The sequence below is a fragment of the Rutidosis leptorrhynchoides genome, chromosome 9 (assembly GCF_046630445.1).
Source record: "Rutidosis leptorrhynchoides isolate AG116_Rl617_1_P2 chromosome 9, CSIRO_AGI_Rlap_v1, whole genome shotgun sequence".
Classification (NCBI taxonomy): domain Eukaryota; kingdom Viridiplantae; phylum Streptophyta; class Magnoliopsida; order Asterales; family Asteraceae; genus Rutidosis; species Rutidosis leptorrhynchoides.
This window is the reverse complement of record NC_092341.1, coordinates 363,814,518-363,827,774: the sequence shown is the minus strand read 5'-3', so window position 1 is coordinate 363,827,774 and position 13,257 is coordinate 363,814,518. Positions and strand designations below refer to the sequence as shown.

Genomic DNA, 13,257 nt, shown 5'->3' with positions numbered 1-13,257 from the left:
TTAGTGTTCACTTGATGCCGAAAGCTGTTAGTGGCTCCCATGATCTCAGCAATGTACTTATTGTACGTAACCTCCTTAATGATCTATATTTATATGCATTTCGAAGTAACTAAAGAGATGTATCTTCAATTAGTGTTCGCCTTTTCGGCCATATTTAACCGTCAGAGATACAAAATGTTTACAACGATCGGTTTCGTGTTAGTTCTCACTTCTACCACCGTTTTCAATATTTGTCTTTCCTACTAGAGCCGATGAATTCGAAACCTACATTGTTCACTTAAGTCCACCCGAAGGCCAAGAGTTTTCTCACCCACACGATCTTGAACGATGGTACTAATTGTCGGCCAAGCAAGCCAACATGATGAAGAATTTTGCGTCCATATATACGATTAAGTTGTTAGCTGTTAGCTACTTTAGTTAAGTGTGTTCTTGTGCGTGTTTAGTGTGGTTTTTCAACGTTATATTGTTATTTTCACCTCGCAAGGACAAAGACAGGACTGTAACTTAACAAGTGAAATCATGTGTTATAATTATTCCTCAAATTTGAATGAACATTCCTATTTTGTATAGATCACAAATTTTCTTTGCATGTAAACTAATGGAAGGAAAACAAGAAGAAATATGTCACAATGGCAATTACACCCACATACCCAAAGAGTATGATGTTTATTCGTATAGCTCATCAACATTACACTCCCCAAGGAAAACTTTGACACTTCGAGGTGAACCACAGTCGCCTTCAGCAATAATAGCTCGATCATTGGCAGCCATGTGTGCAACAATCTTGTAGATCATTTCAATCTGCCAAACATCATAATGGACAGAAAAGTATAAGTGGGTCGACCCGTTCTATACATGAAACTTTTAACCCGTTTTGACCCATTACCCCATCCATCCAGTTAACCTATCTTGCCACCCCTAATACTCGTGTACAGATGAGATCCACAATATGAAAACGCAGAACACGGTTTATATAAATAATGACAAAAAAGCAAGTACATACATCTTCGGGAGCATGGCAGCGATCTGCTACTTCCTCGATTGATAATGGTTCAACTGGGTCCTTACAGCTGGATAATCATAGATACACAATGTCAGTAAGTTGTTATTGAAGGGTATTTAAGACATTTAATAATAAAAATTAATAATAAATGAGAAAATGATGATTAAGAAACGGGATATTAGCATACCTGGCTTCATTTAGAATGGAAAGAACCCGCTTCTGTAGAGCCAAGACTTCTCCTGCTGCTTTCTTACCGGCTTCAACTCCTGATTGATGTCAATAAAAGGCATTCATAATATTTGGAGTTCAAGGTTAAACTTGTATTTGTCAAACTTGTTACACGTCTTTAGTTATATTAGTTACAATTAAATTGATTTCATACTACTCTTTGTACATATCATATTTCATGAAATAATAACAATGCTCTCATATTGGTTTAAAAATCAAAAGTTAACGCGATACAAGTTATATCATGTTAACAGGGTTAACCCGTTATATAGTGTTTTGAAACCGCATCTCATTGATAGTATTAAATACAAAGGAGAGAATATATACCAGGTTGATGGTAAGCGTTGACGTTTACAAGTGATGCATAAATACCAACCGCCCGTTCATAAAGTGCAATTAGAGCGCCTACCGATCTAGGTGTCACTTCTTGCACCGTCACTGTAACAGACTCCCTCCCATTTGCGTACAAAGCGGATCTTGTTCCCTGCAAATTAAGAAAAATACGCATTACGTTGTGTTAGACGACCATTAGTCGAATGCCTTAGATCACATATATTTATGGAGATTGGTTATGGTTATGGTAGGGACCTGTAACATTCCAAACAAATAGTCACCACAAGTGACCCCTGGTTCGAGCTCCCAATCGTGACCGGGGGGTCTATCACGTAATACTTCGATGAATGTTGCAAAGAAATTATGCACACCCTCTCTCAGTTGCTGAATGTACCTGTCCCGTTGCAAAGGAAAATTTAACCTTGAATTATCATTCCTAATATAAAATATAAATAATAAATATAATAATATAAATGGTGGACCGATGCAGACTGAAAACTTACGCATGCTGATCTGTGCTCCCTTTATTTCCATACACAGCAAGACCTTGATTTACCTATATGGAAACAGAGGATGAATGTTAAAGTATAAGAAAAAATTAAAAAGTTCATTCCAGATAAGAAGTTAAACACACAATTCATTATTCTTTATTTACAAATTTTCTAAGAAAAACAATATGTGTTTAATTATTAGTTCCATACACAACTGCTAACTAATAAACAAATTATCCCGAACTATAATGTCACAAAGTTTATCACATGGTTACCATGTGTATTAATTGTGAACTGTTAAAGTAAAATATAGTAGAGAAGACAAAGCATACCCTATTGCCATCGAGGTCAAACTCCTTCCCGAGGGACTCCATGACCAACTGCTGTAAATATCTGCTGAATAATAGGAGGCTATCCTTGTACGGTAGTACCACCATATCCTGTTGAAACACATTAAACAGTCACATTTTTTGTTAAAAACAAATATTAATCTTAAAATATTCGATGTATATCTGGAAAAAAAAAATGACTCAACATTGTTAGAATAGTAGTTACCTTTGATCCTACACCATCAGAAGCCCAGTACCAGCATAATGCCATCAATGCTGCAGGGTTGTTCTTGACCTAACATAAACAACATTCAAATAATAGATAGCTAGCAATGGTAAACAGAATTATAATCCTATCTTGCAAAAGATTATATAAACAGAAATTATTTAATTATTGTACCACAGGGATTCTGTTTGCTTTATCCATTAGTGATGCACCAGTAAGCATTTCTTTAATGTTGATTCCCTAACAAAACATAAGGTATCTAAATATTTTGAATTACTGTAAAAATGTAGCAATATAGAAAATTACTAAACTTTAATAGACGAGAACCTGAAGCGCAGCAGCGAGTAGACCGACAGCGGACATTTCAGAAGTTCTTCCACCGACCCAATCAAACATTGGAAATCTAGCTAACCAACCTTCGATCCTTGCAGTGTTGTCTAGTAGTGAATTCTCTTGTGTAATCGCAACACCCTGCATAATATGTAATAAGCACATAAGCAATAATCTGAAGAACGTGAAGCCCCGGGCGTATATAACAACACGGGAAAGATTTAAGTTTTCGCTAAGATGTTTGTCATTAGTGACCAAAAGGCAAGTCTACTAATTTTGGACAGTGAAACACATACATATCTTCTTTTATTCATGTGACTAACCCTGATCCTGCTATTGTAACACCTATGATTTCTATCTACAGTTATTGTGGTGTAAAACTGTAAAAAAACCTAATAGAGTAGTGATTTTCATTAAACAACTGAAAACGTGTTAGCTAAACATATCTATATTTGATGAAGAACCTTTTTGAAAGGATATTGTGGTGATCTGGACTTAAAACCTCAAGTATGTCAAAGTCAAATAGAAAAAACTTGTTTTTTATTAGAACAAGAATACATCACTATTGGTTAACATTTATAGCTTTCATCATGGTTGTAAAAGTCCTCTAACTTGACTAGGCTGACTAGTAGCTGATTTATTCGGTCAAAGTTGTCAAAATTCCAATTAGTTAGTTCGAAGTCAAATTTATTCGGTCAAATTAATTCAAACACAGTCAACACTGGTCAACATCTCACTAATCTCCGACTGGGCCGATTAGTATAATCATTACAAGGTTCCGTAGTCCCTGACTAGTGACTTTTACAACTTTCGCTTGCAACCACAATATTTTGTACGGTTATACCCCATTTTGTTTATCTAGAACTGCAAGTGCTTTCCAAGCACCATTCATTGTTAAGTTCACATTATCAAAAAACAACAAAAATTAGAAAATTTCCATGTAAAGCCTTGACATTTGATGTACATATATTCATCTATTCGCTGAACACCTGATAGGAAGCGATACCAAAATCTTTCTTACACCGGTCATATAAATGAGAAGTGTGATAAATGCAGTGAAATTTTTTCAGCAAACTTAAGTCAACATCCACCCCGAATTGTCAGTCTGAAACAATAATAAAAGCTGAAAAAAGAACCTGAGATCAAAACCTGTTTTGCAAAGTTCAGTCCAGCTTCACGAAACGCCTTTTGTACTTCCAACAACCCGTTCCTCGTTTCTGGTGTGCCACCACTCTGAATCAAAGTTCAGGAACCAAAAAAAAAATGTAAGCAGAAAGCTTAAAAGCACTGTATAGCAAATGAGCAATGTATAAAGAATCAAATAAGAGAGGAATAAAAATAAGTTCAGACCTTTGAAACCACTATTACAAGTGTAGATGCTAATTCTGCACCAAGTTGAGCAATTTGATGGTCAATACCAGCTGGATCTGTATTGTCGATGAACCTTATCTGATAATCAGTCGATATTAGATGTTAATTATTTTACAACAGCAGATGCAATGTGAAAGATGAACATACAATACTCCGTAGTATTTTTCAGAAATTAACAAGTGAATTAATGTTTTTTTAAATGATCACTATGTGTTTAATGAGCCGATTACCTTGAGAGGAGGATTATCGGGTGCTAAAGCCTCGGCAACAAACTGTGGTCCAAGAGCTGAACCTCCAATTCCAACTGAAAGTATTTGTGTGAACCGACCCTCTGGTGAAGAAGGGGGCTTTATCTAAAATGTTCAAACATTTCATGAGAATCCAAGAATAAATAAATAAACATTGCAATGAAAAGCTAAAAAGATGCATGTGTAACATAGACTAGAAGAGTAGTTGGTCAACTTTGCATTCGTTTCTCATGACATCAACACATAGAGATGTAACCTGATAAGATCGGGCTAATAAGTAACCTTCAGCCAGTTGTATTTGTGAATCTTTGCCAAGGTTGTAAACTAGTAATAGAAGTGGTAAGATTGGCAGTATGAAACAGGTCACTATTTCGTATGGGTCAAAACAGGCCAAGTCAGGTTGGGTTGACCCATACATCCATTCAATCGATTTGTCCTTTATGCATTATAATTAGTTGGACTTTTAGCGATCTTCAACCTACTTGAAAATTTTGACTCATTTGAACCATTTCACTTATAGTTTAAGTTTCTAATTTCGACCCGTTTTGGAAATTCATTAGTAAATCTGCCAATATTGGTTCAAGTACAAAAATCATAATATTCAATTAATTGCAGTTCTAACATGAGTGATTCTTAGTTTTGTGTTCAGTGAAGGAAGGCAACCATCATTGGTAAGGATGAATGTGATGTTCCACTTACTATCAACAAAATAATGTCAATATCAGTATATACATACATTATGTTGTCTTTTTGCAGTGGCTTGGCCCATTTTCAGATGGACCACAAGTATGATTTTTTTTTTTTTTTTTTTTTTTACAATTTGGGTACTAGTTCGGTTCAGAGTCATTGTAAGAAAAGAACAACATGGATGTTGGCAATCAAATTAGTTATCTTTCAGCCATAAAATTCACAACTTTAATGTTACATTGAAGATCACAACTACTTTATTCATACTACTATTTGTTACTTGAAGAACAAAATGGCCTAAACCTTAGAAAAATGGCTTCTTGTGCAACATTGCACACAAGGTCGCCCCTTAACCCTTGAATTCCACCCAAGGGTGCCTTCCGCACATCGCGTTGCGGGGCAGTAGGGGAGGGGGTTTTTACCGCCCATGTCTTCGGATTGGGCCGGGTTTCCTCCTGGGCATCAGTTGGGGCGGGTTATGCAACTGCGAGAGATGAACGTGTGGGTGGTTAATTCCTCGGCCCTGCTGTTGTTCAAACAAAAAGAAGTTTAACCATACAACTAACACGAATATAGTTTCTAACCAAAGTCAACCCTCAGTCCTACACCAAATTCAAGCAGCTACCATAAAAGTTATGAATTCAAGCAACTTCCAACAATCGGAATCAAAGTATAGATTGAATAAACAAACTAACCTTACCACCAATAATATCATCCGAAAACGAACAAATGGATTCAAGTGTATTCTCAATCTGCAACCTCAAAAACGAATTAGGTGACAACTTAGGGTTCCTAAGCCAATAATGTCCAACCATTCTCCCTTCATCCGGATTCGATATCGCCCCCTTTTCCAAATCTTCCATGTCCTTAAACGCCTTCATAAACTTAGGCTCCATTTCTTTCACAAACTCATCCGTAAACCCGATCCGACTCACATCCAAATACAACCCTAATTCCTTATGTTGATACAACCATTCTGTGTATCTCTCCCACAGTAATTTAGGATCAGTCTCCAATCCTTTCTTCACCGGCACATGCGATCCATCGCTCGTACTGGCGGAAGTTTTCGAAACGACATCTCGAGCAACGGAATACGTTAGCAGTCCGCTGCTGGTAAGTTTGTTAGTAAAAGTAACGGAAAATGAGGGTTTTGGAAGCTCGGAAAACTGTGGTTTTGACAGTGAGCGTGATTTAGGGATTGAATTAGATGCTGATGATGAGCATAAACCTGAGATTGATGCCATTAGACAGAGGGAAAAGGAGCGATATAAACTAGGACGACTGGTTTTAGAGAGAGAAAGCAGTTGCCATTGAAATGGTGGTTTTATGAGGAGAAGAGGAGCTTTTTGGAACTTTGTTTATAGTTGGTTGGTTGGTGACTTGGTGATGCTTTATATGATCAACTTTGGGGTGTTAGGCTACTTGATTAAAAGTTTGTATATTTTGAAATAATATAATAATATAATAATATAATAATTGTTATAAAAGTAATAATTGGATGATAATTTTATTATTATTGTAGATATTGCATAGTATATTTTTTTGAGTATAAATAGGTGTGTTGAGTTAGAGTTTATTGTATGTATTTTTTTGGTTAACAAAAACACACTCTCTCTCTAGATTCCAAATGCCACCAAACTCTCATTGTACATTTTTCTATAAATAAAAAACCAATTACTCATACCTTTTGTTCAACCTTTGTTTTCTCCATTTTACAGTATCTCTATCTCTATATACCTTCTACAGTCAAGAACCACTAAAGGTAGTTATAAGCCTACTGAATTATAACACGTTATCAGCACGATTATCTCAACATTTATACTAAATATGGTTGGCTCTGCCACCTAACTAATATATGGTCGGTTATACCACCTAAATGATATATGGTCGACACTGTCGCCTAATTTACATTTATGTTATCTAACATTTATTTATGTATACTAACATTTACATTTATGTTATCTAACATTTATTTATGTATACTAACATTTACAGTTATGTTCACTAACATTTATATTTATGTTATTTAAGTTATATATGGTCGGTTATACCACCTGAATTATATTTTCTGTAATCTAACTCTTATTAACTTCACTAACATTTATATTTATGTTATTTAAGTTATATATGGTCGGTTATACCACCTGAATTATATTTTCTGTAATCTAACTCTTATTAACTTCACTAACATTTATATTTATGTTAATAAGACCTCATGATTGTACGCAACACGTCATTTGACAACACGGTACTTTATGTACGCAACACGTCATTTGACAACACGGTACCATGGGTCGAGATTAATTCCGATCAATACGAATACGATGGGGTCTTTATATGTTATCTAACATTTATGATTACTTATGCAATTAATCATTATTTATTTCATGCTTACTAATGTTTATTCTTAAATTTATAATCTTAAAAGTTAAAATAGAAAAAATAGTTTGTATTTTTATTAAAAGTAAATCTTAAAAGTTAAAATAAAAAAAGTAGTTTGTATTTTTATTAAAAGTAAATCTTAAAAGTTAAAATAGAAAAAATAGTTTGTATTTTAATTAAAAGTAAATCTTAAAAGTTAAAATAAAAAAAGTAGTTTGTATTTTTATTAAAAGTAAATCTTAAAAGTTAAAATAAGAAAAGTAGTTTGTATTTTTATTAAAAGTAAATCTTAAAGGTTAAAATAAGAAAAATATATTATAATAATATATATTATAACTTAATATATATTATAATAATATCATTAATAATATAATATAATATGAACCTATATTCCCTTATAATTTTATTTTTTGTAATCATACCATTATTCCTTTGTTTACTACTTATGAATCTAAACTAATTCTAATTGCATGTTGTTATTTATCTACGAAAAAAAATATTATGATTATGTTTATGATTATGATTTATGTTGTTCATCTTTCTGAAAATAGAAAATGTCAAACTTATCAAAGCTTGAGTTTGATGCCTTAGACGTATCGGGAACAAACTACACATCATGGGTTATGGACGTAGAAATAAATCTTGGATCATTGGGTATTCTAGAAACTTTAAAAGAAAATAATACTTGTTCCGATCAAGATAAATTAAAATCAATTGCTTTTATTCGCAAACATATTGATACCACCTTAAAACATATGTTTCTCACTATCAAAGATCCACATGTTTTATGGGAAAGTATCAAGAGTAGATTCGATAATCAAAAGGAAATATTACTTCCAGCTGCGAGGGAAGAATGGAGAAATCAAAGGTTCCAAGATTTCAAAAAGGTAAGTGAATACAGCTCGGCCATGTTCAAGATCCGTTCAAAGCTTCAATTCCGTGGTCAAGAAATAAGTGATGCTGATATGATGGAGAAAACTTTCTCCACAATGCATTCTGCAAATATAACTGTGCAAGAAAATTTAAGATTGCAGAATTATAAAACTTTTTCCAAACTTCAAACTTATCTCTTAGTTGCAGAAGTTAATAAAGAATTACTGATGAAAAATCAAGAATCTCGTCCTACCGGTGCGCTAGCATTTCCTGAAGCTAATGCTATTAACAATAATAATAATAATAATAAAAGAAGAAATGCACATGGACGAGGGAGTGGAAGAGGTCGTAGCCATATTGGCCAAAACCATCATCATGGAAATTACCATAACAATAATAAAAATCATAACTATGTTCGAAATCACCCTTATGGTAATGGTCGTGGTGGTGGTCGTGGTCGTGGTGGTCATGGTGGTCGTGGTCGTGGACAAAGAAATAATAATCCACAAAATTATAAAATCCAAACACCGTACAATCCCACAAATCACAATGTTGAAGAAGGCTCTTCAAAGAATGTTGAAGATTCTTGTTACCGATGTGGTAAAATTGGCCACTGGTCTAAAAACTGCCGAACAAATCAGCATTCTGTTAATCGGTATCAAGAATCCCTAAAGGGAAAAGGAAAAGAAGCAAATCTTGTGGATGACCTTGATACAAAAATCACTGAGCCAACTTGTGACTACTTTAATGAATAAATTTCTAATATCTATATATATATATATATATATATATATATATATATATATATATATATATATATATATATATATATATATATATATATATATATATATATATAGATATCCTATTATATGTTCTCGTTAAATAAATGGTTGTAGATTTTCAATCTACACCATATCTAGTTTACTACATATTTCCTTATTATGTGCTATCGTTTGTAACATGTTTTGAATGTAATATATTGATGAATTATATACTCATTATTTGTTTCTCATATTTTTTTTAAAGTTCATGATGTATACTGCTGGAGTAAAAAATCAGTCAAATGGTGGAGATATTTGTATTGCAGACAGTGGTGCCACTCACACCATACTCAAATCTAAAAAATATTTCACAGACTTGAAAGCAACGGAAGGAACTATACATACTATATCAGGTCCTGTGGACTTAATAAAAGGAATGGGAAAGGCAAAATTCATGTTACCAAATGGTACGAATTTTCTGATAAATAATGCCTTATTTTCTCCCATGTCAAAGAGAAATTTGTTAAGTTTCTCTGACATATACCAAAATGGATATGATTATCAGTCAGTGACAACAGAAAATGAAAAATATTTAAGTATCACTAATAAGAATCGTGTAATTGAAAAACTACCAAGACTTCATTCTGGTTTACATTATACACATATAAATGTACCTGAAGTAAATGTGGTAGTTAAAGAAAAATTATGTGATCCTGTAATGATCAGTTTGTGGCATGAGAGATTAGGTCACCCAGGATCAACAATGATGAAAAGAATAATACAAAATACACATGGACGTCCATTGGCGGATCAAAGGATCCCTCATGATGCACTTATCCCATGTACATCATGCTCACTTGGAAAGTTGATAATAAGACCATCACCTCTTAAGGTTGAAAAAGAATCACCAATTTTTCTTGAAAGAATTCAAGGTGATATATGTGGACCAATTCATCCACCATGTGGACCATTTAGATATTTTATGGTTCTAATAGACGCATCTAGTAGATGGTCTCATGTTTGTCTATTATCAAGTCGAAATATGGCATTTGCAAAATTTCTTGCTCAAATTATTAAATTGAGAGCACATTTCCCTGATTATACTATTAAAAGGGTGAGACTAGATAATGCCGGTGAGTTTACGTCTCAAGCATTTAATAACTTTTGCATGTCTATTGGGATTATTGTTGAACATCCCGTTGCCCATGTGCATACACAAAATGGTTTAGCTGAATCATTAATTAAACGATTGCAGCTAATAGCTAGACCATTGATAATGCGAACAAAACTCCCAGTATCTGTATGGGGCCATGCAATTTTGCATGCTGCATCATTGATTCGCATTAGACCAAGCGCAAGTCATACATATTCTCCTTTGCAACTTGCTTTTGGTCATCAGCCAAATATTTCCCACCTTAGAACATTTGGTTGTGCGGTTTATGTCCCTATCGCACCACCACAACGCACTAAAATGGGTCCTCAAAGAAGGATGGGAATATATGTTGGATATGAAACATCTTCAATAATAAGATATATTGAACCCATGACGGGTGATGTTTTTATAGCACGTTTTGCTGATTGTCACTTTAATGAAACATTATTCCCTAGATTAGGGGGAGAAATAAAAAATAAAGAAAATGATGTTTCATGGTGTGAACCTCAATTAATGTATCTTGATCCTCGCACAAAAGAATGCGAGATCGAAGTTCAAAAAATAATGCATATGCAAGAACTTGCAAATAAATTGCCTGATGCATTTACAGATACAAAAAGAGTGACTAAATCATATATACCAGCAGCAAATGCTCCAGCTCGAATTGAAATTCCAAAAACTGGCAATAATGTTATTCTTGAGTCTTTGCCACGCCAGAAACGTGGGAGACCAATTGGTTCCAAAGATAAAAATCCTCGGAAAAGAAAATCAGCTGATAATGAGGTAAAAGAAAGTGTTCAAGAAGAACTACAAATCAATACTCCTTCTGCAGAGGAGATTGATGATGTCAATACGGAATTTTCAATCAATTACGCACATTCAAAAATATTATGGAACCGAAATGAAATGAAAAATCTTGATGAGATATTTTCATATAATGTTGCATATGACATCATGAATGATGATGATGATCCAGAACCAAAATCTGTCATGGAATGTCAAAATAGACATGATTGGGATCATTGGAAAGGAGCAATACGAGCTGAATTTGAATCACTCAATAAAAGAAAAGTTTTCGAATCTATCATTCTCACACCTAAAGATGTGAAACCTGTGGGATATAGATGGGTTTTTGTGCGAAAAAGAAATGAGAAAAATGAAGTTACAAGGTATAAAGCTAGACTTGTAGCTCAAGGTTTTTCTCAAAGACCGGGAATTGATTATGAGGAAACTTATTCTCCTGTTATGGATGCAATTACTTTTAGATACTTAATCAGCCTGGCAGTTTCTGAAAATTTAGAAATGCATCTCATGGATGTTGTGACTGCTTATCTTTATGGATCACTTGATAGTGATATATATATGAAAATACCTGAAGGATTTAAGGTATCAGAAGCAACCAATGCAAAACCCAAAGAAATGTACTCAATCAAGTTACAAAGGTCTTTATATGGGTTGAAACAATCGGGTCGCATGTGGTATAAACGATTAAGTGATTACTTGATAAGCAAAGGGTATACCAATAATCTTATTTTCCCATGTGTTTTCATTAAGAAAACAACATCTGGATATGTGATCATAGCTGTTTATGTTGATGATCTTAATATCATAGGTACAAATAAAGAGATCCATGAAGCCATTCAACTTCTAAAGAAAGAATTTGAAATGAAAGATCTCGAAAAAACCAAGTATTGCCTTGGTTTACAAATTGAACATATGCCTAATGGTTTACTTGTACATCAAACAACATATACTGAAAAGATTTTAAAACGTTTTAATATGGACAAGGCAAAACCATTAAGTACTCCTATGGTTGTTAGATCACTTAATGTTGACACTGATCCATTTCGTCCCTGTGAAGATCATGAAGATATCCTGGGACCAGAAGTACCATATCTTAGTGCAATTGGAGCTCTTATGTATCTTACAAATTGTACAAGACCTGACATTTCTTTTGCAGTTAATTTGTTGGCAAGGTTTAGCTCAGCTCCTACCAAAAGACACTGGAATGGGATCAAACACATATTTCGATACCTTCGAGGAACTACTGATTTAGGATTATTTTATTCTAACGAATCAAAACAAGATTTGGTTGGTTATGCAGATGCAGGTTATTTATCTGATCCACATAAAGCTAAATCTCAAAATGGATATGTATTCCTAAATGGAGGTACCGCAATATCATGGCATTCTCAAAAACAAACACTTGTTGCAACATCATCAAATCATGCTGAAGTAATTGCATTACATGAAGCCAGTCGGGAATGTTTTTGGTTGAGATCAATGACACAACTCATTACTGATTCTTGTGGACTAGAACGCAATAAAAGTTCAACAACTATCTATGAAGATAATGTAGCTTGCATAACACAGATGAAAGAAGGGTATATCAAAAGTGACCGAACAAAACACATACCCCCTAGATTCTTCTCATACACTCAAAATCTCATTAAGGACAACCAGATTGAAATGAGATATTTTCAGTCCAGCAAAAACTCTGCTGACCTTTTCACCAAAGCACTTCCAACTGCTATTTTCAGAACACCCGTTCATAATATTGGCATGAGGCATGTTCAGAAGATGTAACAACTCAGGCGTTGCCTACTTGAGGGGGAGTCAACTCTATGCTGCACTCTTTTTCCCTTAGCTAAAGTTTTATCCCAAAGGGTTTTCTTTAGCAAGGTTTTTAACGAGGCAGTACTAGTTATTCACTAATAAAATTATCATCCAAGGGGGAGTGTTATAAAAGTAATAATTGGATGATAATTTTATTATTATTATAGATATTGCATAGTATATTTTTTTGAGTATAAATAGGTGTGTTGAGTTAGAGTTTATT

At 33.9% G+C, this 13,257-nt stretch overlaps 1 protein-coding gene across 1 annotated transcript; it reads right to left on the bottom strand.

Moving 5' to 3' along the window:
- Positions 1-522: 522 nt before the first annotated feature.
- On the bottom strand, positions 523-6,587 carry LOC139865995 (glucose-6-phosphate isomerase 1, chloroplastic-like). Its single transcript, XM_071854120.1, has 14 exons — positions 5,942-6,587; positions 4,542-4,664; positions 4,291-4,389; positions 4,090-4,173; positions 2,938-3,081; positions 2,785-2,850; positions 2,611-2,679; positions 2,388-2,495; positions 2,068-2,120; positions 1,820-1,958; positions 1,559-1,715; positions 1,191-1,269; positions 1,004-1,070; positions 523-801 (listed from the first exon to the last, which is right to left on the bottom strand). The coding sequence occupies exons 1-14, from the start codon at positions 6,488-6,490 to the stop codon at positions 667-669; spliced, it is 1,872 nt and encodes a 623-aa protein (XP_071710221.1). The 5' UTR covers positions 6,491-6,587; the 3' UTR covers positions 523-666.
- Positions 6,588-13,257: the final 6,670 nt, after the last annotated feature.